This window comes from Peromyscus maniculatus, chromosome 4, assembly GCF_049852395.1.
Source record: "Peromyscus maniculatus bairdii isolate BWxNUB_F1_BW_parent chromosome 4, HU_Pman_BW_mat_3.1, whole genome shotgun sequence".
In the NCBI taxonomy this organism is placed as follows: Eukaryota; Metazoa; Chordata; class Mammalia; order Rodentia; family Cricetidae; genus Peromyscus; species Peromyscus maniculatus.
The window spans coordinates 23,164,804-23,188,884 of record NC_134855.1 but is presented as its reverse complement, the minus strand read 5'-3'; the positions used below and the strand labels follow the sequence as shown (position 1 = coordinate 23,188,884).

General features: G+C 40.4%; 1 protein-coding gene across 8 annotated transcripts in view; it reads left to right on the top strand.

Moving 5' to 3' along the window:
- Window positions 1–23,600, top strand: part of Qtman (queuosine-tRNA mannosyltransferase) — a 451,643-nt gene extending 428,043 nt beyond the window's left edge. For 7 of the 8 annotated variants that reach the window (XM_076569394.1, XM_076569383.1, XM_076569387.1 and 4 more), the window contains one exon: window positions 20,911–21,049. In XM_076569394.1, coding sequence (XP_076425509.1) covers window positions 20,911–21,045 — 135 coding nt within the window. In that variant the 3' untranslated portion in view covers window positions 21,046–21,049. Of the gene's footprint in view, window positions 1–20,910; window positions 21,050–23,287 lie in introns of those variants that run through there. The other variant, XM_076569393.1, reaches the window with a different exon arrangement.
- The last annotated feature ends 481 nt before the right edge of the window (window positions 23,601–24,081 follow it).

Genomic DNA, 24,081 nt, shown 5'->3' with positions numbered 1-24,081 from the left:
CTGGAGGATTTTCCTAAACAACAGATTTTGTAAGTAATTGATATTTTCTCTCTCTCTCTCTCTTTTTTAAAGCACTGTTTTCTTACATTTATAAACATTGCATTCAAGGATACCAGGGTTCTATATGATGCCTGATATCAGTGGTTTCAAAACTCAGCTTGGGCTGGCTCTTTCCCTATTGCTTGCATTTCAGCATTGAAATTTTAAAAAATTAAAAATCCAGCTCCAAAGGTTTGGTTGTGGCTACTGAATTATTTTAAAAGGTTATAGAGGACATTCTCTGTAATCAAGGTTAAGACAAGAAAAATGGCACCTCAGGGAGGATGTCAGCTGAACAGAAACTTGACCCAACACCAAGCTCACTATCAGACTCAACAGCTGCCACATCAACCAATGAGACTAGGAGAGAGGCAGCCAGGAAGTCAGGTGCCGAGGCTGGAGAGAATCCCTTTCAGAGGCACTGGCAGTCAGCCCTTCAGCTGCTCTACAACCACCGTACAAGCCCAGAGGTGTTGGATCTGATTTTGGACCACAGCGGGAGAGTGAAGTACAAACAATACTGTCAACAGCAAGACTGTCAAGTTAGCATGGATAATATATTCATGGGAAGAGATATTGCGCTGCTGTGAGGATCCTAGAAGGAAGGCGGGCCAAGGGAATGCACTGAGCGGCTCTGCAAGCACCAGCTACCCCTCACAGCAACTGAGTAGGAAGGCTCCCCTGGCCTCTGGCCTTTCCATACTTGCAGAAAGCAGGTCTTGTTGAGTGAGATCTCACAAGTCTGAAGAGAGGCTTAAGTACCTGCATAAGGACAGGGTATAGTCAGGAAGGATGCCATATTCAGATCTCAAAAGAAAGGGGGGTTTGAATTTGGCATGAGTAACAAAGAGCTGTCATGTTCCTTTCCTTCAGTAGAGAAAACAAGTGACCCAAAATAGGAAATAAATGACCCTTTCTGTGATTAGCAACTCATTGTGTTTGCTTCATGTCAAGAATGCTGTCAACAAACTAATAATAAATACTCACTGATCACCTCTCCAGACCAAAGCGAATAAGCAGAGAACACATGTGTGTGGCAGGTCTTGGATGACTGACATGTTTGCCGCTCCGGAGCCTGGGGCTTTTGGAGAGTGTTGCCTGACTACTGCAGCATTTCTCCAGCATTGAGCAGTGGGGTGGGGATTCAGAATTGTGAGCTCACTGTGCGGAAGCGGAAGGCTATCCTGGCCAGGTGACTGTCCGCTGTGTGGCCTCCAGACTGATAGTGTTATAACCATCACTGTGGTACTGAAACTTGGTATGACCCTCAGGAAAATCTCCCCGATTGACAAACATACTAGTTCTCTATAGCCAATACACCTGGTAGGGACCCTGAGGAGAGTATGTTTTTAGTAAACGCTTGTTAAGTTTAATAACAGCCACTAGGAATTGAGAGAATTCAGGAAGTTTGAAGCATAGTAGAAGTTCTACCATTTATTCATTTATTGAAGACTCTGTTTCTCTTGACTTTTTATTTTTCTGACTTTATTGAGGTATGACTGAGAAATAATAATTATATATATATATATATATTTATTATATAGAATGCAGTGTTTTCACATTTGTATACTGTAAATGGATTCCACATTGCTGTTCATCACTAAAGGAAGTCAGGTCAGGAACTCAACAGGGCAGGATCCTGGAGGCAGGAGCTGGTACAGAGGCTGTGTAGGGGTGCTGCTCACTGACTTACTCCACATGGCTTGCTCAGCCTGCTTTCTTATAGAACCCAGGACCACCAGTGCCCAGGGATGGAACCACTTACAATAGGCTGGCCCTCCCCTAACGATCACTAATTAATAAAATGCCCAACAGCCAGATCTTATGGAGGCATTTTCTCAATTAATGTTCCCTCCTTTCAGAAAACTATAGTTTGTGTGCCAAGTTGACATAAGACTAGCCAGCACACTTGTTTTTGTTGTTGTTTGTTTGTTGTTTGTTTGTTTGTTTGTTTTTTGAGACAGGGCTGCCTATAACCAAGACCAGGCTGGAATTCACTGTGCAGCACAGGGTGACCTTGAACTTCTGATCCTTGTGTTCCCCCCTCCCACAAGCTGTGCTGTGAATTGAACTCAGGTCTTTGGGCATGCTAGGCAAACATTCTACCAGTTGAGCTGTATCCCTAGTACCCCGTATTTTTCTTATAACAAAAGATTTATACCCTTTTGTCAATCTCTTCCCTCCACCTTCAGATTTTATTTTTTAATGGGGAATGTAGAAAGCATTGGAAAAGCATAAGTGATGTGTAATAGAAATAGATGAATACACATATAACTAAAACATCATGCTGCACACATGCACAAAGAGGGGTATTTAGTGTGGCCACAGGTTAACTGGCTACCATGTTTTTGATGAGGTAGATGATTATGATTCCTAAGAACAGTCTGTTATGCCCATATCATGAGCCTCCCAGAGACCACCAGGAGTCTGAGTTCATATGCAAAAGCAAAGAGCCTTTATAGCAAGCTCCAGCTTGGGCTCTCTGTCCATTCTGACTTAGCGGTTGGATAGGGAGAGTATGGAGCTCAGTTATGGCAGGGTTTTTAAGGAGTAAAGGATGTCGGATGGGTAGTAGGGGAATTCTGGATTCAGATGGGGTTGAAGTCCTGATTGGGCAGGAGTGGGGCAGCAGAAGTCTTGACAAACAGGAATTGGTACTAGTGTTGCTGCAAGGAAATTGGCAACCTATAGACAAGTGATGTAAGCTATCCTTAATGTTCTGGAGCATCTAGTACTTGTTTGTCTCAATTCTGATTGGTCCCCTGCAGGGTACAGTTTGTGGTTTTTCCTGGTTATTGTAACAATGAGGCCTAGTCCCTCTATTGTTAGTCTGCAGCCTGTCATGGCTATACTAATGTTAAGTTAGGCCTCTTCACAGTCAAGTACTCATTTCAAGACTGTGAACCCTGCACAGCATGAATTACCTCAGTTGTAGACTGTCTCATTTATAATTTTCATTACAGCTTTATGTAGATACTATTTTTCTGTCTTACTCATATGAAAACCCAGGCAAACACTGCCAAAAACATTGTGTGAGTTTTGTAGAGGACAACCAGGTTCTACTGTCTCAGGGATCCATGGAAGGATATACATCAATGAGAATGAGCAGGAGCCTTCCAGCCATAAAGCTAAGTTTCTGCAGCCTTGTTGGGCAAAACCATAGCTGAATTGAGAAGTATCATTAAGGTAAGAGTGTCTCTGTCTCCCCAACAGTTTGTGCTTTTATTCCTCTGTAGGGATGCCTCTCATTCTTGGTATTTCCTTGCTTCTTAAAGACTTTTCCCAACACCTTGTATGCTTGACCTGCAAACAGGGGAAAGACCTTCACTTCAAGTTATCCTGCAGTTAAACACCCTCAGGGGAGGGAACAACTGATTTCGAATCTAACTGGTAAATGAATGAATAATTTTGTCTGTCAACTTGGCTAGCCCAAGATACCTAAGTTTTGTGTTAAATCAGATGTAGATGTTGTTTGAAGGGATTCAGGGTATTTTGTTTTGTTTTGTAAGACAGGGTCTTAGTATGTCATCCTAGCCAGGCCTAGGACTTGCTATGTAGACCAGGATGGCCTCAAACTTGTAGTGATCCACTTACCTCTGCTTCCTAAAGACTGGGATTAAAGTTATGCACTACCACACCCAGCTGTTTGTTTTTGATAGGATAGATACACCTTTAAATAAAGCAGATTACTCTTGATAATGTGGGTAGGTCTCATCTAATTCGTAGAAGGCATTAAAAGACTAAGTCCATGGATAAAGTAGGAATTTAGCCCTGAGACTCTCTTCAGGTTTGATAGGTGATTTTAACTTTTCTCTGCTTCTCCCACCTGGGGTCTGCCTGTGTAACTAATTTTAGATTACTCCTGAACATTGACAGTGACTTCTCTCTCTTTCTCTCTCTCCTTCCTCCCCCCTCCCATCCCCTCTCCTCTCCTCATGCTCCTGTCTCCATGGAGAACCCTCACTAACAGACCAGGGCACAAGGTGGAGGAACATGGCAACCACCGATAAACAGGCTGTATTTGATTGTATTCATTGTACCAATGAAAAGCAGTAAAAATGGAAAGTAACCAGTTGATTTAAGAAATGAGTGACAAGCCTAAGAATACCTTAAATAAATAAACATGAGATTGTTCTGAGTTGGCACGTGGAGTATCAGACAGTCAGTCACAGAAAAACATTCCATTATATCATTATATTTAGAGCAAGCACTTCCAATGAGAGAAAACTGGCAGGCTGGTTTAGTTGAAGTTCAGTGAGCGGTGGGCTAGGAAGGTAGTTTTGTTTAGCACCTGGTGGATGCCAGGGGCTCTTGTGTACTTGATCCCACTTAATTCTCAAAACATCTGATCTTGTTGAACCCTGAACTTTAAAATCATGTCTGTTGATGATAGTTTCTCAGGTGAGGGGCTTTCTTCTTGACCCCAGTCACTGCTTATTTGTGTGAATGGACTGAGCTCCCCCTCCCCCTGGGCTTTGTACAACCTTGTTGCTCTTGGTGTAGACAACTGCCCTTGTCTGCTGCTTCTTTATCTTTTAAATTCTGTCCCAAATACTCCCTTGAGGAATCCATTTTGCTCTCAGCCAAGCTGAATTCAGCTCTTCAGCTCACTGCGACTGTAGGCTCCTGGCTTCCATTTTGCTTTAGAGTGCATTTGACTTTGGATTTAGGTGCATTATCTCTTTCATGAGGTCTTCTACACTAGACTTTAAGTTACATGAGGATAAGAACTGCATATAGTTTGTGCCATCTACAACAGGAAAGTGACTAAAACATACATAACACATCAATTTGAATAAATTTGAGACTAAGTCTTTCTGGGGCTAAAGTTTCTCAGATGTGTCTCTTCACCTCCTGGTTCTTCCCAGTAAAAAGTTACATGTTTCTCACTTTTTAAAAATTAGTGGGAAAGTACCTGATCATCTCCCCCAAACTGTGCCCTAATTCAAACACTACCTGAAAAGAAATTTCTTTGAAAACAATTACTTGTGTAATCTTGCCACCTAAGAAGTTTACCTTTTTTAGGCACAAAGACTTCGAATGAAATCTAACTTTTATCTTCTTGTTTTAGTCCAGGAAGCCAAATTTTCTCTCTCTCTCTCTCTCTCTCTCTCTCTCTCTCTCTCTCTCTCTCTCTCTCTCTCTCTCTCTCTCACACACACACACACACACACACACACACACACACACACATATAAAACTTTTCTCGATTAAGTGTAGAAGCTAGTTAATTTTTTTTTTCTTTTGTGTGTGTACCTGCTTGTCTGTATGCAGGCTGTATGCTATGTGTACACATAGGAGCCTGAGGAATCTAAAGAGGATATCTAAATCTCTGAAACTGGAGTCACAGGTGGTCATAAGCTGCCCAGTGTGGGGGCTGGCATCCAACCTGCGTCCTCTGCAAGCATAGTAAGAGCTCATAAGAGCTGATCCATCTCACCAACCCCTTTTTTGTTTTGGTTTAACTAAAGTATTTTAAAGTAGGTGTCACAAATATATACAAGAACAACCAAAAATATACAGATCTACTGAATTGTCCTTCAAGAACTAGGAAACTAGCGCTAGTTGGACCTGTATTTTTAAGACATTTCAGCTAACTACGTTAAAACTTCAGTAATGTGTATTTATTGATTATGAATGCCATGTAAGTCTATTATGTCATATTGGAAACAAATGGTCTGACTACCTATAAGAGAATGCATCTCAGTGACTTTTTTTTTTTTATTAGCTGCCTTAATTGCACTGAACTATTGGCTCTCTAGCAGAAAGGACAAAACTAAAAGTCTGCATGCAAAAAATAAAAGATCCCCTCTTCGGCACCTTCTATTTGCCTGCCCACTTACTAGCACGTTCCTCAGATCTTGGGATGTTTAGGCACCAGCTGCTTCACCATGCCAAAGCATCTGCTTCAAACTTTCCAGACAGCCTTGCACATGCACAGTGTTCAGGTACTAATAGCTCAGCTTCAAATTCATACAGTCAGGGCCTTGGCACTCCAGTCTAGACTCTTTAAAATACGTAGTAAAGCTCCCTCCTTTTCATAAACTCAGGTGGGGGTTCAAAATATGACTTTACTTTCTCAACATATTTCAGTTCTAATGTGATTGCTAAGGCTAGATATGAATTATGTGTCTATAAAATTACACATTAATGGATAACTTCATCAGTTATGGATGTACTCATCTCAATTTACAGAAAAGATGGAAATGTGAATTAATCCAGTTCCTCGTCTTTAATAAATGTTAGAGGTAAGTGGCAGCTGGCCTTGGGCCAGCAGTTCAGCATTGTCTGGGCAGATGTCAGTACAGTGCTCTTTCCTTAACTGTATTGCCTCTCATGGAAGATAGTTGTTACCCTTCTAGACAAGGAAAAGGGAAAAAGCATCTGGATTTGTCTTCAAACTATGTCTCATTGGACAGAACTATTTCAGGTGGCTATTCTCAGCATTAAGGAGGTCAAGACACTATTAAAATGTTGTATTGCCAACATGAATTCTTTTTTCAAGGAGGCAAAGAAAGGATGGGTATTGGAGGCTCCATTGTGTTTCTCTCCAAAGACTCTTTGGAAAGCAAAACGTTTTGGGCAATGGCCATCACAGTGGTCCAGGTGTCTAGATGTCAGCCTGCTTCTGTCATGTCTGCTAAGTGCTGGAACTAAGGATGTTCACCACCATACCCAACTCAAGTGAACAAGGAAATGTTTTTTTTCCTTACAGAGGAAGGGCAAAGAGTCTCACTAAGTATTGAACTCCCTTCTATATACCCTATGAAATTGTAGAATGTGTATTTATGCTACCTAAGATCCTAGAAAATATCAAAGAAAGAATTCAATAAATAAAATTAAGCATAAAAGTTTCCTGGTTATAGGCTTGACAGCCTCAAGTGCCCAAGAAACCTACAACTGGAGAGAAGCTCACAGCACCAAAGTGACAAGCTATCCCAACAAGGAATTCTCCTTGAGGAAGATTAAGGATGCTCAACAGGGCACCTATAATGCTGTGATATGATGAAACAAACTGTAAATATGTAAGATAACAAAAGAAGTAAAAGATGAAATTGCTATAAAGTGAAAGAACAAAACATTAATGACAATGAGAGCTAAATTTGAAAAATAAAACCTACAGAAAAAAGAAATCTGACAATTGACAAGAAAGTCCTGACATGATAGCTTATCAATAGCTGAGGAAGAACTGAAACTGAAAGACTCTTCTGAATAAAGTACCACCAGTTCATATAGAGCAAAGGCCAAAGGTAAAAGAATTTATCTATGAACAGGTATAGAAGGGTAAGATAAATGAAAACAAATCTACATTTAGATATATCATAGTAAAAAGAAATAATTAGAAAGTAATGTGCTTTTTATGTTATATGGGGTAGGAAAATAGCTCTATAAAGTGTGTTCCAAACAAGCCTGGATCCTCAGCATCCAGATAAAAAGCCAAGCACAGTGGCATGCACTTGTGGTCCTGGGGTAGGAAAGTGTGCATGGGCAGCAAGCCTGGAGACCTAAATTGGATTCTCAGCATCCAGGTAAGAAGCCAAGCACAGTGGCATGCACTTGTGGTCCTGGGGCAGGAAGATGTAGATGGGCAGCAAGCCTGGAGACCTAAATTGGATTCTCAGCATCCAGGTAAAACACCCAGCACAGTGGCATGCACTTGTGGTCCTGGGGTAGGAAAGTGTAGATGGGCAGCAAGCTTGGAGACCTGAACTGGATCTTCTGCATCCAGGTAAGAAGCCAATCACAGTGGCATGCACTTGTGGTCCTGGGGTAGGAAGGTGTTGTGTGGATAGGCAGATAACCTGGAGCTTGCTAGCCAGCCAGCCTAGTCTGATTAGTGAGCTCCCAGTGAGAGACAGACTCTGCTCAATAGATAAAGGAGAACCAGTCAATGCGCAGAAAATAAGAACGCTCAGCTCTAGATGAGACATCTGTGTCGCACCTCTTCCCTAGAGGCTCAGGAAATCACCTCTGAAGTAGGTGTGTATAGAAAGATTTAATAAAAGCCAGAAGGAGTAGACATCAAAGTCAAGTAGTATTTGCCCGACATTGCTGTGCAGTTGCACACATTATATCACAGCAGCTGAGATGGCAAGCACATGATCAAGCCAAACAAAATCCCATCCCGGATGGGGAGGGGATATAAAGTCTCTCTGCTATTGGGGAGCCAGTAGCAAGTGATGGCTGCTGGGCGAGGGAGGAGAGTTAGTGTTCTTCAGGGATGCAGGCCCCAAGAGGCTACCTGCGGACATGCAAAGCAGCACTAAATGGACTAGTGGGTAAGAGAGAGAAAGAGAGAGGAGAGAGAGACAGACAGACAGAGTCAGAGAGACAGACATACACAAGGAGAGAAACAGAGGCAGATACACACACACAGACAAGACAGAGACATGGGGAGGCGGGCAAAGAAGGGGAGGGGGGGAAGAGAGAACATAGAATTGGGAAGGGAGAGTGGTGGAAAGGATAAGGAAAGAATTGGAGAGGAAGGGTGTATGTTTATGCATTAAAGGTAAGTAGAAGAAAAACTCAAATTATCTAAACCACAGTAACTATACTGCTCTACATAGAGAGTCCCAGGTCAGCTAGGGTTGCATAAGACTCATCTCAAAATGAATGAATGAATGAACAAATAAAAAAGTGAGTATTAATTATCCTTGCTCATCTGAAGAACTGCCTCTAAAGTTACTTTGTCACTTGGCAGTCCTATTTTTAATGAAGAATTTCATTCTTTTTTAACAACTCAGCTATGTACTATGATTTTTTGTTACATAATGAATAGAATCTTCATGTTATGAGAGAGGAAGTTGTTTGTATTAGGTCAGGTTTCATGTTACCAGAAATAGGAAGCCCATTGGTGGGTGTAGTTTTCATGCATCACCTCTATTGAGATATCAAAAAGCTGGTATGGCTGCGATAGTTTCTGTCATTGCAGAGATTTAAGAATGGAACTCTACTGCTGCTAGAATCCCATCTGCCCCAGTCCACTTTGCAATTCCTATACACTCACTTTTTGTGGTGCTGAGGATCAAATCCAGGGCTTTGAACATACTAAGCACATGTTATACCACTGAGGCAAAGCCCTGGGTCCTCCATATGTTCATTGATTCTATATTTCATATTATATGCATGACATAGGGATAAGGAGAAATAAATTGTGTAAATTTATGCTTATACTACTCTGAATTTCTTTAAGTAAATGATTCCAGAGGGTTTTTTTTGTGTGTGGGGGGGTTGGTTTTGGATTTGTGAGAGGTGGTCTTATCATGCAGTTCCTGGCTAACATGGAACTCAGTATGAAGATCACGCTGGCCTCAAACTCACAGAGATCACCTGCCTCTGCCTCCCCAGTGCTGGGATTACAGTGTACACCAGCATGCCTGACTCAGAGAAAAGTAGTGAGCATGCTCTATAGGATAAAGTGTGTTAATTTTTGTATTCCTTTGAGACCAAAAGGAAAAAAGATGAAGCCAGTCCTGGTCTACATAGTGAGTTCCAGGACAGTCAGGGCTACATAGAGAGACCCTATCTCAAAAACAAATAAAGAAACAAAACCCTACCATAATGAAAGTCTATAAAAAATATAAAAAGATGTTAAAAGAATCTATGAGGAGAAACAGAGGGGAGTGGAAAATCAAGTAATGAAATGAAAGAAGGAGGGAATTTTTAAAAGTTATTAAAAAAGAAATTGTGATAAGGATGTCCAGAGAATCCTGGGAGTTGCAAAGAATTCTGGGAGATTCAGCCCATGGTCAAGATTTATCTCCTGGACAGCCTCCACAGCTATGCCAACAAGTCATTGTTTCATTTAGTCAGTTAAGTCAGAACTTAAGCAACTTATTGAAGATGGAAGAATTAGTAAGAGCTAGAAATGAAATTCACACTCCAATTTATGTGGACTGGGAAGAACTGGGCAGGCCACTCGCTCTCTCTGGATAGAACAGAGAAGATGGTCTTCTTTTGGGGCCCCCTTTTCTCCAGCTAATTACACAGCTGATTACTACAGAACAAAGGAAGACACAAGAGAAGGCTGACCAGGGCAAGCATGGCCTGGCAGGGAGAAAAGAAGATGATTCATTGAAAACCCTTTGTCCTGCAGCTGTGTCTGTGGTGACATCCTGAGCCTTGAAGAGTAGGGAATCTAGATGTGAGGAATCAAGGCATTTTCAGACCCAGGCAAGCCACAAAACAGCCATAAAAGGGCTTCAGATTTCTTTTCCCATTTTCCTTCCCAAGACCTGGCTTGGCCTGGCCTTAGGAAGCAAGCCTTCCTCCAGAGAGGCTAGCCAACCGGCCAAGGACTCTTCTATATTTCTAGTGTGCACAGCACAGGATTCATTGCCATTCCTATTAAGACGCAAACAATCTACAGCTCCCACTTTACCCACCGAGAGAATTGGCTCTAGGCAGAAATGGAAAGAACTGTGACTTTGTACCAGCAAAGGTGACAGTTGTGTCTTCAGTTTGCCATCACTGAGACGAAAGGTGGGCCGGATAGATATATGATAAGGTAAAATGGCCTGATCATTAGTTTAAAAAAAAAAAATCAGAATCTCGCTCTGCTTAAGAAAACGGTCTTTACAAATTTTACTACTTCAAAAAAATTACCATTCCCATTTTATGATATTTTTGAGAAAGAAATAAAGGTCATTTTAAATTCTCCAGTTCTAGTTTGCTGTTATCTTGAATTAATTCTTGATAAATCCATTATTTAAAGTTTTCTATTCTAATTAAAGATGGGTTTGGGGGTTCTTAAAAAAGAACAAGTGTTTAAGAATGACTATTTAGAGCCTGCTAAATATTTCAGTGAGGCAGTGGGAGCCTCAAATCTACGACTGCTAAATTGTCCTGGCTTTTGAGCTCTTTCCCCTTTCAAGTTCCTAGGTTAAAAATTAAACCCCTGCAGGGAAGGGCACCTGCATTTGTTTGCCCTATTATGCTGCTATACTGCAATGCTTTACAGCTGTCTAAATTAGCATAATTAAATCCACATCAATTAAAAACCTCAAACCCCTCTCCCCTTCACATGTAGATGATGACATTTGTCTAAGGTGGGAAGTAACAAAGGGGCTTTTTAACAGTTGAAGACCTGGCTGAAAAGGTCACTACTAGGGTTGATCTATTGTAACGGGTTTACCTTAACGCTAGGCAAGTGGTCAATAAGAGTTATTTGGTCAAAGTAGTGGAAGTTTGCATTTCAATGCCTCTGGCCATTAGAGATGTGCGTTTTACAACTGGCTTTGCCTTGCAGTGCTCTTTATCCTCCAGTAATGAGAGAAAACAAAGAAGCATTCTGACCTGGTCGTGGAAGCCTTCGAGTTTAAAGAAGGGAAGCCCGGTGACCTTAGGGTAGAGAGAAGTCTGCTCTGTGTGGCGCTGGCAAAAAAAAATTCCTGGAGATGGAAACTGACGTGGGGTCCAGGGGTTAATTTCTGGAACAGAAAAATTTGCATACAAATGAAAAATGATGGGATTTCTGTTATCCTAAATTTTCAATGTCATCAGCATCAAACAGCAGCCCATGTTCCCTTACCATCTGAAGAATATTCATTAGCTTAGAGAAAGAGGCACCTTGTGGGTGTTCAGCTCAATGCAGGTCATGACAATCTGCTCAACTTCATCTTGAGCATGAGTTGTCTGGGCATCTTGTAATCTTTCAAATACACTTGAGTGATATTCATTTGTATAATTACAGACTTCTCTGTCTAAGCAGTGAGTGGCACATGGTGAACTTCCTTGAGCATGCACTTTTCTCATCCTCATGAGTCACTTCCACTTCCTTCACGCAACATCACATAGCGTGGCAAGTGGTCTACATTAAAAACTCCAGAGACACGGCAAAAAATTCTCCAAGGTGCATTGTATTGCTTCATTCTTATTTTGGTTTGTTGTTTACTTGGAGTGGGGTCAATTAATCCTTTTTCACACGCCCCCTCCCCAATTATTAAGAAGAAAAAATAGTTTCCTGCTTAAACTTCAGAAAGCATATAAAAGGAAAAGTTTCAACTTGGCACATCTGGGGGTTGAGAAATCCCTTAAGACTACGAGGCAGGCAACACTATTCACACACAAAACATGAGGGCAATACAATATTCAGGCCAATGCGAGAATCTTCTTTAACTGGGACTTCCACATACACATATACTGTCTGGTCATATGTATATCCGGTGCAATAAACACCTTTAGTGCACATATAAAAATTTATCACAGATACCTTAATTTTTTTGTCACTTATTTTTATTTATTTTTATTGTCACTTGGCAAAGAGAATTTGGAACTAGCAAGTCCAATAATTTGATGTCCAGATGTCCTGCTTAGACAAAGAGATTTGTATTGATTCTATTATATTTTCACCAAATCTCCCATAGCAATGACATAATTAGAAAGTTTGGTACAATGTTTAGCCTTGGTCTCTGTGTGATGGAATTGTTTGAATGCCTAGTGGCTGAAACTTGTTTGCATCCCAGTGTGTTGTGAAGGCAAACTTCAAAGGAAATAGTCTATCTCTCGACTCCAGCTCCTGAGTGTCTTGGAAGTATAATACAGGAGGCTTAAGACTCCCCGCTGAGCAAAGGGCAATGTGATGCTGAAGCTACTGTTAAGTCACTGGTGAAATACTGTTTGCAGAAGGGCTCTTTATTAGATAAACAGTCAAAGCCTCGCAAAGTATGGGGAAAGCACACCCTAGTCAGACAAAAAATTGGGGGAGAAAAGTCTTGAAAGTTAGACCGTATGTGTTGACAAAATTTAGGGATTTTAAAACATGTATCTACACATTTATTTTATAAATTGTACATAAGACTGGCTCCTTTTCCAGTGCAAAATCAAATATTTAGATTTGCACAAACCTATGGAAGCCAGATTTTAGACAAAAAGGGATTTTTTTTTTGTCAGACTGTCAGTCTGAATTTCATCACAATCTGTTCAGCTGTTTTTGTTGCAGGCAGGCGTAAAAAGTACCGGGGAAGTGCCTATTTGTATTTATTATTAAAATGAGAGTGCTAAATCCTGCTTTCTAATGACCTTCCATTCTCAAAGCCAGTATCAGTCACGAAGAAGTACATGGTACTCATGTGAAATACACACGTGAAGGCAGAGCAAGAGGGTCAATGGTAAATGCCCGTGGCTAGCAACTACAAAATAGACTTTTCAACATTTTCTAAAATGACACTGAAATTTTTGCCTCAATAAATTTTACTGTACCTGTATGATTTTGCCTTGGAGAAAAACAGGGAAATGATTTGCTGGTGGCAAAATTGAATGTTTTATTTCATGTCTTGGGTTTTTTTTTTTATCCCATCCTTTATACTAATCTAAAATTAACTTGGGTTGGCATATTCAATATCATTTAACACGTGTACAATTATGTGCAAAGATTGCCTCCAAGAATCCTAAAGTTAGAACCTGAACCTATGGAAGATGGGCCACTATAATGAAAAACAAATATTAAACCTTATTTTGTGGTTAGTTCAGCTTTCAGCCATGGCTTTTTGAGACACAGTTCTTTATGTAGAGAGCCACTTGAAGCAGAAATGAGACTAAGATGTCACTCTTCCTAAGTGATGCTGTCACACAAAGGGCAAAAATAATACAGTTGTTCTCATGCTTGACTATGAAAGAATAAACATTCAGAGTCTATTTTTGTAGGTTAAAAATCTACAACAAAAATATCTACCTTTAACAGAGTGTATTGGTCTGCCGGTGCTGCTATAATAAAGCATCATGGACAGGGTGGCAATTTCTCCCAGCTCTATAGGTGAGAAACCTGTGCTCAAACCTTGATCTCTTCCTGAATTTCCTTTCTTCTTATAAGGGCACAATCCTATTGGATCAGAACCACTGAGTATGCCATTTAACACTGGTGACCCTAACCCTGAAGCACTGAGCTCCAAATACAGAGGCATTCTGGCTTAGAGCTTCAGCAAATGCCTCCAAAGAGACGCACCAACTGCAGGAGCTACAGAATTCCTCTCTTTCTGGCCATGTTTATATCAACTCTGCATAAGGCCTGGCATTCATGCTAGAAATTCTGATTTCAATTGTGCACATTTATGAGTAGCAGCACCATTGTGTAGCTCCAGGATGTCACATAGTAGTCTCTGATGTAGCTGTAAGGAGTCTCAGTGGCTGCTGAGGATGCCATTGTCACATATTCAAAGGCAGAAACAGAGTTCCTTGCAATCGGTCTACTGAGTACAGCGAGTTGGAAGTGGTGATGTGTCTCATACAGTTGTCATCTTTGACTTATTATTCTGTGCTTCCAATTTTTTTGTCTATACCCATCTGTTCACCTCAAAGAAGGTCTAGTCCTACTGAAAATATGTTTAAAAATTTCATCTAACCCACTACTGCTCTATTGGGTAAAATGTAGCTTTCCATTTTTGGAGCTGTGTTTACTTCAAAGGTCAGGCTTTTTTATATTAGAAATTCATATTGGAAATGTTTGCCAGAATTCAAATTCTAGTGAAGATGGCATCTAATAAGATGTGGTATGTAGAACCTAGAATTACCAACCTACTAATAGATTTCATACTTTCAGTTAGAACACTCATTGAATATTCTCAACCCTGGCAAGCAAAAATGAGTAAATAAATGAATAATAAAAATAATGGTACATACGATATTAAAAAGCAAGCACCTTATATTGTTCATAGGGGTATAGATTGCTATAAAATTTCTAGAAATAAGCATTAAAACATAGGCCATATTTACATTTGTACTAAATATTTGTATATTTGGGCTTTATTCTAAAAAGGCTGGTGTACATTTATGAAGAAAGACAGCAATTGCTATCCTATTTTCTATGGCAATAGTCACTACTCAAGAGTTAGCTAAATAAGGTGGTATGTTTACACAAGAAATCCCAATATAATGTTTAAATAAGATAAAGGAAAGGGAAGCCAATGTAACCTGTAAAGATGTGTGTGCATCGTACATGTACATAATGTATCAAGGCTCAAACGTTGCAGAACAATTGGCATAGAATTCTCTGATGTAGCTCAGACAGCAGTGACATCATGATAGGAAGTGAGATGATGCTGACATTCATGATATCAAGTATGCTGGAACTATTCATCTGCCACGATAAGAGAGACGTTGTGGCATTGTACAGAAGCAAGGAGGCAGCTTGGACAGGTGCATTGAACACATTTGTATTGTCCAGTTTTTTTTAAAGTTATCTTTTTATTAGCAGGAAAATGTGATAATGCTACTGTGAACAGAATGAAGAAGCATCAGAGGCTTTTTTCTTTTTTTACAATAAAATTAATACAATAATTAAAAACTTCTGTGTAATATTCACTGATTCCTCAAACACTGTGCAATGTATATTTAAAGTTATGTTTATAGAAAGACAGCCTAATGAAAATAGAAACAGTGATTCTGTGCTTTGATTTTGCATCCTAATTTCCATGGTAATACACTGTTTTCTGGAGAACGTTAGATGATGTACTAAATGACAGGAAACGCAGTAAAAAGTGGAGATTGTGTCAAGATCAGTGTGGACAGTGGGTGGCAAATCCACTGATCTTTATTTTCCATGAATCCACTCCCCTTTATTCTGGGAGCAGAGCAATGATGTTGGTTGTTGGTCCTTTGTTTTCAGTGACTTGGAGTGCCTTCCTCCGGTCTGTAGACGATGGATATGGGAGCAGAGCTACACCCATGACTGTTCCGGCTAAGAGCCGGATACAGAAATAGTTAAAGTGGAGCAGTTGGAGAATTTTCTCTACTTGTTTTACTTTTCAATATATATTCATTCTTTCACGCAACACATATTTTTATGTGCTACGTACTGACTAAAAAAATATCATCTCTTTCCTAATAATATTTCACAGAATCTGTTCAATAATAAATGCAAGTCAGTATGTAAGATAATGAAAAGTACAAAGTAGAAACAAGGAGACCAGGGAAATAGGTTCACTGTAGCATAGGACTGAAGTTTTTTTTAAATTAATTTTTATTTATGTGTATGGTTGTTCCCTGCATGCATGTTAGTGCACTGTGCATACAGTTCCCTTGGAGGCAAGAAGAGGGCGTCAGATTCATAGGGACTGGAGTTACAGATGGTTGTGAGCCACCATGTGAGTGCTGGGGGTTGAACCCAGGTGCTCTGGATGAGCAGCCCATGCTCTTCACCACTAGGCCATCTCTCCAGGACTGAAGTGCACATTTGAATAGGCCTCTCTGAGAAGATGATGTAGGAAAAAAGATGGGCATTGAGAGTGGGAGGGGAACCCAGCAGAAGTCTGGAGGAAGATCTGTAGATAGAGCAATCTAGCTTGGGACTGTGCTCCAGAGACTCATGGGACAGGTGACTGGAGCCAAGAGAAGGAGGAAAAAAAACAGAGAGACACTGAGGCAGAAGCTCAGGCCCACAGTTGGATTGCACAGGGCTGGGGAGGTCAGTGTGGAGGTGTTGGCTTTGCTTCTGAGTGAGTGAGATGGGAGCCACGGGAATGATGAAGAGTGGTGGTATGGACCTATACTTTGGCATCAATCATCTCTCCGTCAGGTTGGATATAGCCCAAGAGAGGACAAAGGCAGAAGCTGGGGGACTTATCAGATGTTTGCTGTGTCGTTTAGGTGACTTCAGACAGATATTGATGTGACAGGAACCAGTCGGGCTCTGGAAATCATGTGTTGTTCAGCCTCTTTCATTCTGCCAGCTCTTCCACATTCTTCTAATGCATTATTTTTCTCTCTAAGTTAGACATACTGCGTTTTTATTCTTGTAACATGAGCACCCCACGAAATTAGGACTGTTTATAAATAATTGCAACAATAATAACCTTTAACCAACTCTGTGACCTTGGATAAGTTACTTAATCTCTCTGCATTTCATTTACTCATGTGCAAGCCGAGCAAGTAATAACAAGATGAATCACTTGAAATTGGCATTTTGTGGGTCAACTCTCAACCCTCTCATACGGCTCACCTCCAGAACCTAGAAGATTGGTTGCTTTGAGGATTAAATGAATGAACACACGTAAAACACTTCGAATGATGCCTAGCCCATTGTAAGTGCCAAATTAACTGTTAGCTGCGGCTACCCTCACAGTTACTGGTGTTTTCATATCCAGTGCTATCGTATTTTCTCAGCCCAGTCACAGCACAGTAGCGCACAGGGTAGGTAGCATCACCCACATTTAAGAAGTGTCATCTCAAGCATGTTAAAGGGTATCTGCTTACACTCCTTGGCATTGTGTCTTAAAACAACCCTTGTGGTATGTACATGCATGTCCAAGTCTGTTTTGCATGTTGAAATTAACACACAGAACAACAAGTGAACTAGACATGTTTGTTATTCCTCTGCCTGGTGGGAGCAAAATTGCTACGTGTTACCTTTATGTGGATGTCTATTTATTTAATTAATGTATATATTGAAACAAAGTCTCACTACGTAGCTCTGGCTGGCCTCAAACTCACCGAGATCTGCCTGCCTCTGCCTCCCTAGTACCATTACATCCAACTGATGTGGATATTTTCATTGTCTAAATGCCTGAAAGCAAAGTTCACTGCTCTGAGTCTTCGTAGCCCAGTCCAGTGGTTTTGTTCTTGCCTTGCAAGACTCTTTGCTCCTATCTGTGGCAGAGGCAGGCAGGGCACAGGGTGTGATGATGCATTGCCCGCTGACTTCCTGCTTCTGTGTCTTCTCGACTCCCGTCCCATGTTTATGTTGGATTTCTCCACTGCTGCCTCAAAAATAGTTAAAAATTAACAAGGAACTAAATGAAGGATTGAGTTGATGAATATTCTCATTCTATCCTTAGAAAACAAGACAACGCATAAGAAGGAGATTGCCTGGTTTCAAACAACCGCTAAATGAGGAAGCCTGAAACCCAGGTGGCAGAAAACTACATCCAGAATGCCATCAAATATGGGAAAAGCTTCAGACCAAAACGTAGCAGTAGGTGTGCTCAGCCTTGAATGTGCCTACCAGATGAAAACCCACCCCAGATGGCATATCCAATTTAATCAACATCACCTGTGAGCCAAACTGAACAGTAAATGTTAAGACAGGATCACTAATAATGGGGACCTGGAATGTAGCCAGAATTAAAACAATGATCTGCTTAACAATCCCTCTGGGCTGGATGCATGCGGAGAACGGATAAATGCTGGATATCGAAACAGCTGTTCTATGGTACACTGAAATGGGGCAATCATAGACAGCAAAGGGAGAAGAAACACTTGAAAGTTGTCTTAGATAAAATCGTGCTTTAAATCGTATGTGACCTGGCTGTGGCCTTTTTAGAATCAGCCACCACCCACAAAGTACCCTGCCATGACCCTCTAGAGAATAAGGTAGCTGTTGGTGAATAAATAAACCTCTGCCATTACGAATACCCAGGACAACTGGTACCACCAGTGTCCATATACATGGATGGCACTAGTCCACAAGAAGACCTGGAATACTTAGAAGCCAAAAGCCAGGGCTCCAAGTTAGCATGTCAACACCCCCTGCTTAGCTTCCAGAACTTTATTGTTGTCTCTGAACTCCTTGTAAATATCGAATGGAATAGCCTGCTATTACTATACTGTCAATTGTTTGGTTCTTTTTAGACTATAGTTCCATCCATCTTACCGGGCTCACAGGTCCTTAGGACAGAAAGGGAAGTTGGTGTTAAGGATACTCAACAGTTAGGGTGGTACAGAAAGGGACCAGGCAGAGGGCCACTTCAGCTTGGACCACTATTGCTCTCCTTGGCTTCCAGTGACTCCACACTTTGAAGTACAGAAGGACTGTGTGCCCATATTCTTGGAAAGTCTCATTGGCTAATTGACTCTTGGTTCATTTTTGCTTTTGCCTGTCATTTGGAGAAAGCTCATATCATTACATAACACATCATGTACACAACCATATTAAAATAAATATGCCCCTTGCAGAACTAAAATGAGGGACTACCAATTAAGGAGGCAGCCAACCAGGTAAGATGCCAGTTACTCAAAAGTGAAAGACAAAATTTTAAATCAGTAATGATTTTAAAATATATATACTAGCCAGTCATAGTGGTGCATGCCTTTAATTCCAGCCTTGGGAGGCAGAGGCCAATAGACCTCTGTGAGTTCAAGGCTAGACTTGTCTACATAGTAAGTTCTAAGACAGCCAGAGCTAAATAAAGAGACTCTGTCTCAAATATACAAAAACAAAAAGTAAAACTATATGTTTTGTGTGGTGGTATTGTGTTCCCTAAAATATTGTGCACCCTAATAAACTTTTCTGGGGTCAGAGAACAGAAAAGCCACTGGATACTTAGGATAGGCAGTGGTAGCACATGCCTTTAATCCTAGCATTCCAGAGGCAGAAATCCATGTGTTCAAGGATACAGCCAAGCACAGTGACTCACGCCTTTAATCCCAGGGAGTGGTAGTAGAAAGCAGAAAGATATATAAGGCGTGAGGACCAGAAACTAGAGGCAATTGGCCTGGTTAAGCATTTGGCCTGGGTAAGCTTTCAGGCTTCTAGCCCAGTTCAGCTGAGAATCATTGGGATGAGGACACAGAAGCATCTAATCTGAGGAAACAAGACCAGCTGAGAAGTTGGCCAGAACTTTTAAGATTCATGCTACAGTTTTGTATCACTGTTCTGATATTTGGGGATATATTAAAAATGTGTATACTTACCCTAATGAGTATATAGAATTGTAGAAATTTTTATCATGACTACTACAGATTATGACTGTTTTAAGAACAGGTTCAATTACATTCACCGAGCAGCTGTAATGTCACTATCGGGTTACTTAAATTTCATGTGTATGAGCCCTGAATCAACTCCTATAAATACCTCAGTGCAGGAATTCCTGCCACAGCAGCTTGGTTCACTCTTCACAGATCTAGAGAGAGGCTATGGCTTCCCAAGGGAAGGCACTTATTTTTAATAGAATGAGTTTTCTTATTTCAAAAATTATCCTGTGTACCCAAATGACTCTAAGATACATCCATGTTTATTTACCACTATTCACAATGGCCAACCTATAGGATCAGCCAATGTGTTCATCAACAGATGAACAGATAAAGAAAATATGGCATGCATACACAATGGAATTGTGTGTGTGTTATAATGTGTGCATGGTGACATGCTTTTGGAGGTCAGGGGTTAATGGCGCATGTCTTCTATTGATCTTTACTTTATAGTTTTTTGTTTGTTTGTTTGTTTGTTTCCTTTTTTGAGATACGGTCTATCACTCAACTTAGAACTCGCTGATTGACTAGACTAATCCGCAGGTCCCAGAGATCCTCCTACCCTCACTTCCCAGTTCTGGGATTATAAACATACAATGTCATGCCTGCTTTTCCACATGAATGCTAAGATCTGAACTCAAGTCCCCATGCTTGCTCAGCCATCTTCACAGGGAGTTTTATTCAGCCATAAAGAAGAATGGATGTCATGAGAATGAATACATTCATATTCATAGTCAATGAATTTGCAAATGGAGACCATAATGTATTAGGTGAAGTATGTCAAACTAAGAAGAACAAATATTTCTTATTTGTGGATTCTAGGCTTTTAAGGATACATGAAATCATATGCCTGATGTGAAAGCAGGAGTGAGATTGGGGAGTGAATGGGAATAGTAAGGGATGGAGAAAGGGAGGGGCATAATGTGAGATGTCAGAGTGCATGTTGACTTGTATGAAAATGACTTTATCAACCCTCATATTAAGTACAATGAATAGATGCCTTAATATGAACACGAAGGGAAAAGAATGATTCTTAAAAACGATTGTTTTAAAAATATGATACAATCATGTTTTTCCTATCTGCTCGTCTTATAACCACTCACTACAGAGTTAAATAAATTTCATCTTAAGACCCAAAAGTTTTTAAACTTGTCATCAAAATGTTATCTGTTTTTTTTTTTTCCCCCTTAGGTAAAGAACTACCAGATTCAACCTTCGGTCAATCTTAACAGCTCCAGGATTACATTACGAAAAGGCTATTTTTACAGTAGGAAACCTTCAGGGGAGCAAGGAAGTTCTCATCCCTTCTCCCTCTTCTTTCATTGAGTTGGTAAATTGCTCCTCAACTAGTTCATTTACCTTTTAACAAAACCTTTGAGCGTTTGAGGTGGGTAAACATTTATTTGGTATCTGCTCAACTCTAATACTATAGCAGGTGGACAGAGACCTACATAGAAAGCCATTCAACTTTCGTGGAGCTGTCAGATTTAAAAATGGCAGAGGAGTAAGTAAATAAGAGCACTACAAGCACCTGTGATGATCAGAGGGAGAATTAATCACTACGAAAATTGGTGTGTTCAAATTTCTTTTCTGTCTTCACTGGCCTTCTCCAAGCTGTGTTTCAATTAAAAGAAAATGTACATACACACATTCATGCACACTATACCACACACACACACACACATATGAATACACACACACACACACACACACACACACACACACACACACACACTACATCAGAACTCCCACACCTCATACCCCTTACCTGTGAGACATCTGTCTATTAAAGCTCCTTGTAGGTACATAATTTAATCTGTAGACTCTTCTCTCTTTGTAGCTGAATTAGTTACTTCCTGTTGCCTTGATAAAACACAATGACCAAGACAACTTATAGAAGAAAGAGTTTATTTGGGTTTGCAGTTATTCCTAAGGGAAAGCAGTCTGTCATGACAGATAGGCATGGCAGCAATCACAGGTATGATTGTTGGAGCAGAATGCTGAGTGTTCATGACTTGAACTGTAAGCACCAAATAGAGAAAGAAAACTGGGAATGGGGTGAGTCTTTAAACTCTCAAAGCCCACCTCCAGTGACATACTTCCTCCAACAAGATGATACCTCCTAAACTCCCCTAAACAGTGCCACGAGCTGAGGACCAAGTGTTCAAATAGATGAACTTATGGGGGGACATTCTCACTCACAATTCTACTCTCACCATAGTAGATTTCTGGAGGCTGGTGCAGGATTATACTGATTATTTGAACCTGTTTCTGTAGGCCATGTCTACTGTTTTCCAGGTGATTAATAAAATCTGAGTGGTCACCCACTCAAATATCACTAGACAGCACCCTAGGCATATCTCTCTGGCTATTTCTGATACAGGTCTATCTATGTCTATAATCATAGAGAGACACTCCACAACTTAAGCAATCTTGGGTGGACACATGATAGTGATCACAAATGTTTCCCCTCCTCGTCTAAGTTAGTTGTTTTGAGTCTGGTCTCTGAATTACCAGGTGGACAAAATGATTTTAGTGTCTTTCTGATATTCTGTGACATTGCTGCCCATTAAGTACAGCTTACAGAGGAGCTTTGTAAGACATGGCAGTGTTACATTGCAGAGCACAGATGTAAAACTAAGGGTTCACTAATCTGAATGAACTTAACAGAACGCTCAGCTATGTCCATGACCATGCCAGGAGAAGGAGACTCTGTTTGTCATTGAATAATACCAAGGGCAGGCTCTTTCATTGATATGGCAACTGAGAGAGTTTGTTAGCAGTATTCTGTGAACAAAACACTTAAGAGAATGTATGTACACAATAGTTAAAAAGAAGGGTTACCGACACAGATGCCAATTTGGTGGGGCATATGGAACATTTACACTTGCCTTTTTCTTTCTTGCTTGCTACAGCTGGTGCTGATTTAGTATGTGAAATTTTACTAGCAGGAGTGCTAATCAAGACAGAGATTCTGTAAGGATTTAGTCATTTATGTAGGGGAAACTACAGGGGCCATTAAAAAGTAGAGGATCGTCTTATGGAAGAGTATTATCATTATCAACCCCATTTTTAAACTAAACAGACACAATGGTACTGTAAGTATCACTTTAGCAGCCGAAAGAGTCAGAATGCCGCCTGATAATGCTCAGAGAGAATTGCACCCACAGCTTCAAGTTTTGGTAAAAGCATGTTCTTCAAGTTGGGTAGTGTCAGAGGGATGCAGAAGGCGAGCAATGGAACAGTTAGCTGTTTAACTTCTCAGTCTGTTGTTTAGCAAAGATGCTTTGTGGAAATTATTATTATTTTTTAAAGAAACAAAATTTGATTGTAACAGTACAGATAATGTATTTTTGTGACTCACCTGTGGAAGCTGGAGAAAGATAGAGTGTATAAGATTTGGTTTTTCCCTGTCATACCTGAGTACAAAGATTTTATAACATGAGAAATTTCACACAGAACTTCCACAGGCCATGCAAGAGTTCAGAGGAAAATTAAGCAAAAAAAAAAAAATATATTTCATAAGTAGCAACAGAATTGTAGCAAGTACATTAAATATGTCGTGCAGGTGGCCTGGCGGAGCTGGAGACCTGAGCAGCAGCTACCAGACATCTGCTGCCTGAGGAAACTCGCGCCGTGGCAAGTGGTGTTTGACACTCCCCGTGGAAGGGTGCCAGCTGCCCACGGCTCCTCTGCTGCAGATGAACAGAAAGTCTCGTGGGTGCATCCGCGGATGCACGCTTTGCCCCATCCTCCACCACGGAGAATTCAGAGGGCGGGAAGGGGCTTTCGTGAAAGCCCAGTTAGGGACTGTTGGGCTCTTTCAGATTATCCAAATCGCCCTGTCAGAGGGGAATTGAACATATGCCTGCTAGCAAACCATTTTTATTCTATTTTTCATGATTAATTTCTATTATTTGCTACAAGTAGTTTTTTCCAGTATCATGAATTAAGCATTCTCAGAAAAATATTGGAAGAGAAATTTTGCTAAAATATAAGCAGTAAATTAATTTAATTATGCAATAATTGATAGTTATAAATATTTAAGACGGTTGATTTGTCTTAGACTATTTTGATATAAATATGGCACCTTTAAAAGATGAGTATACATTGTGATTTATAAATAACAACTGAGACTGGTCAATCAAATTCACTTCCTGAGTGAACTTTAGACCATTAAGCTAAAACAAAGGGGACAAAGTGCATAGCCAGTGTCCAACCTAGTCATGACCCAGAATACCTGGAAATTAGGGACTTTTTAATTTTATTTTCTCATATTATTAGTGACGTTTTACAAAAATACAAAAAAAAAAAAAAAACAAAAAACCCGAAAAGCTCCAATGAAGCAAAACCAAAAGCATC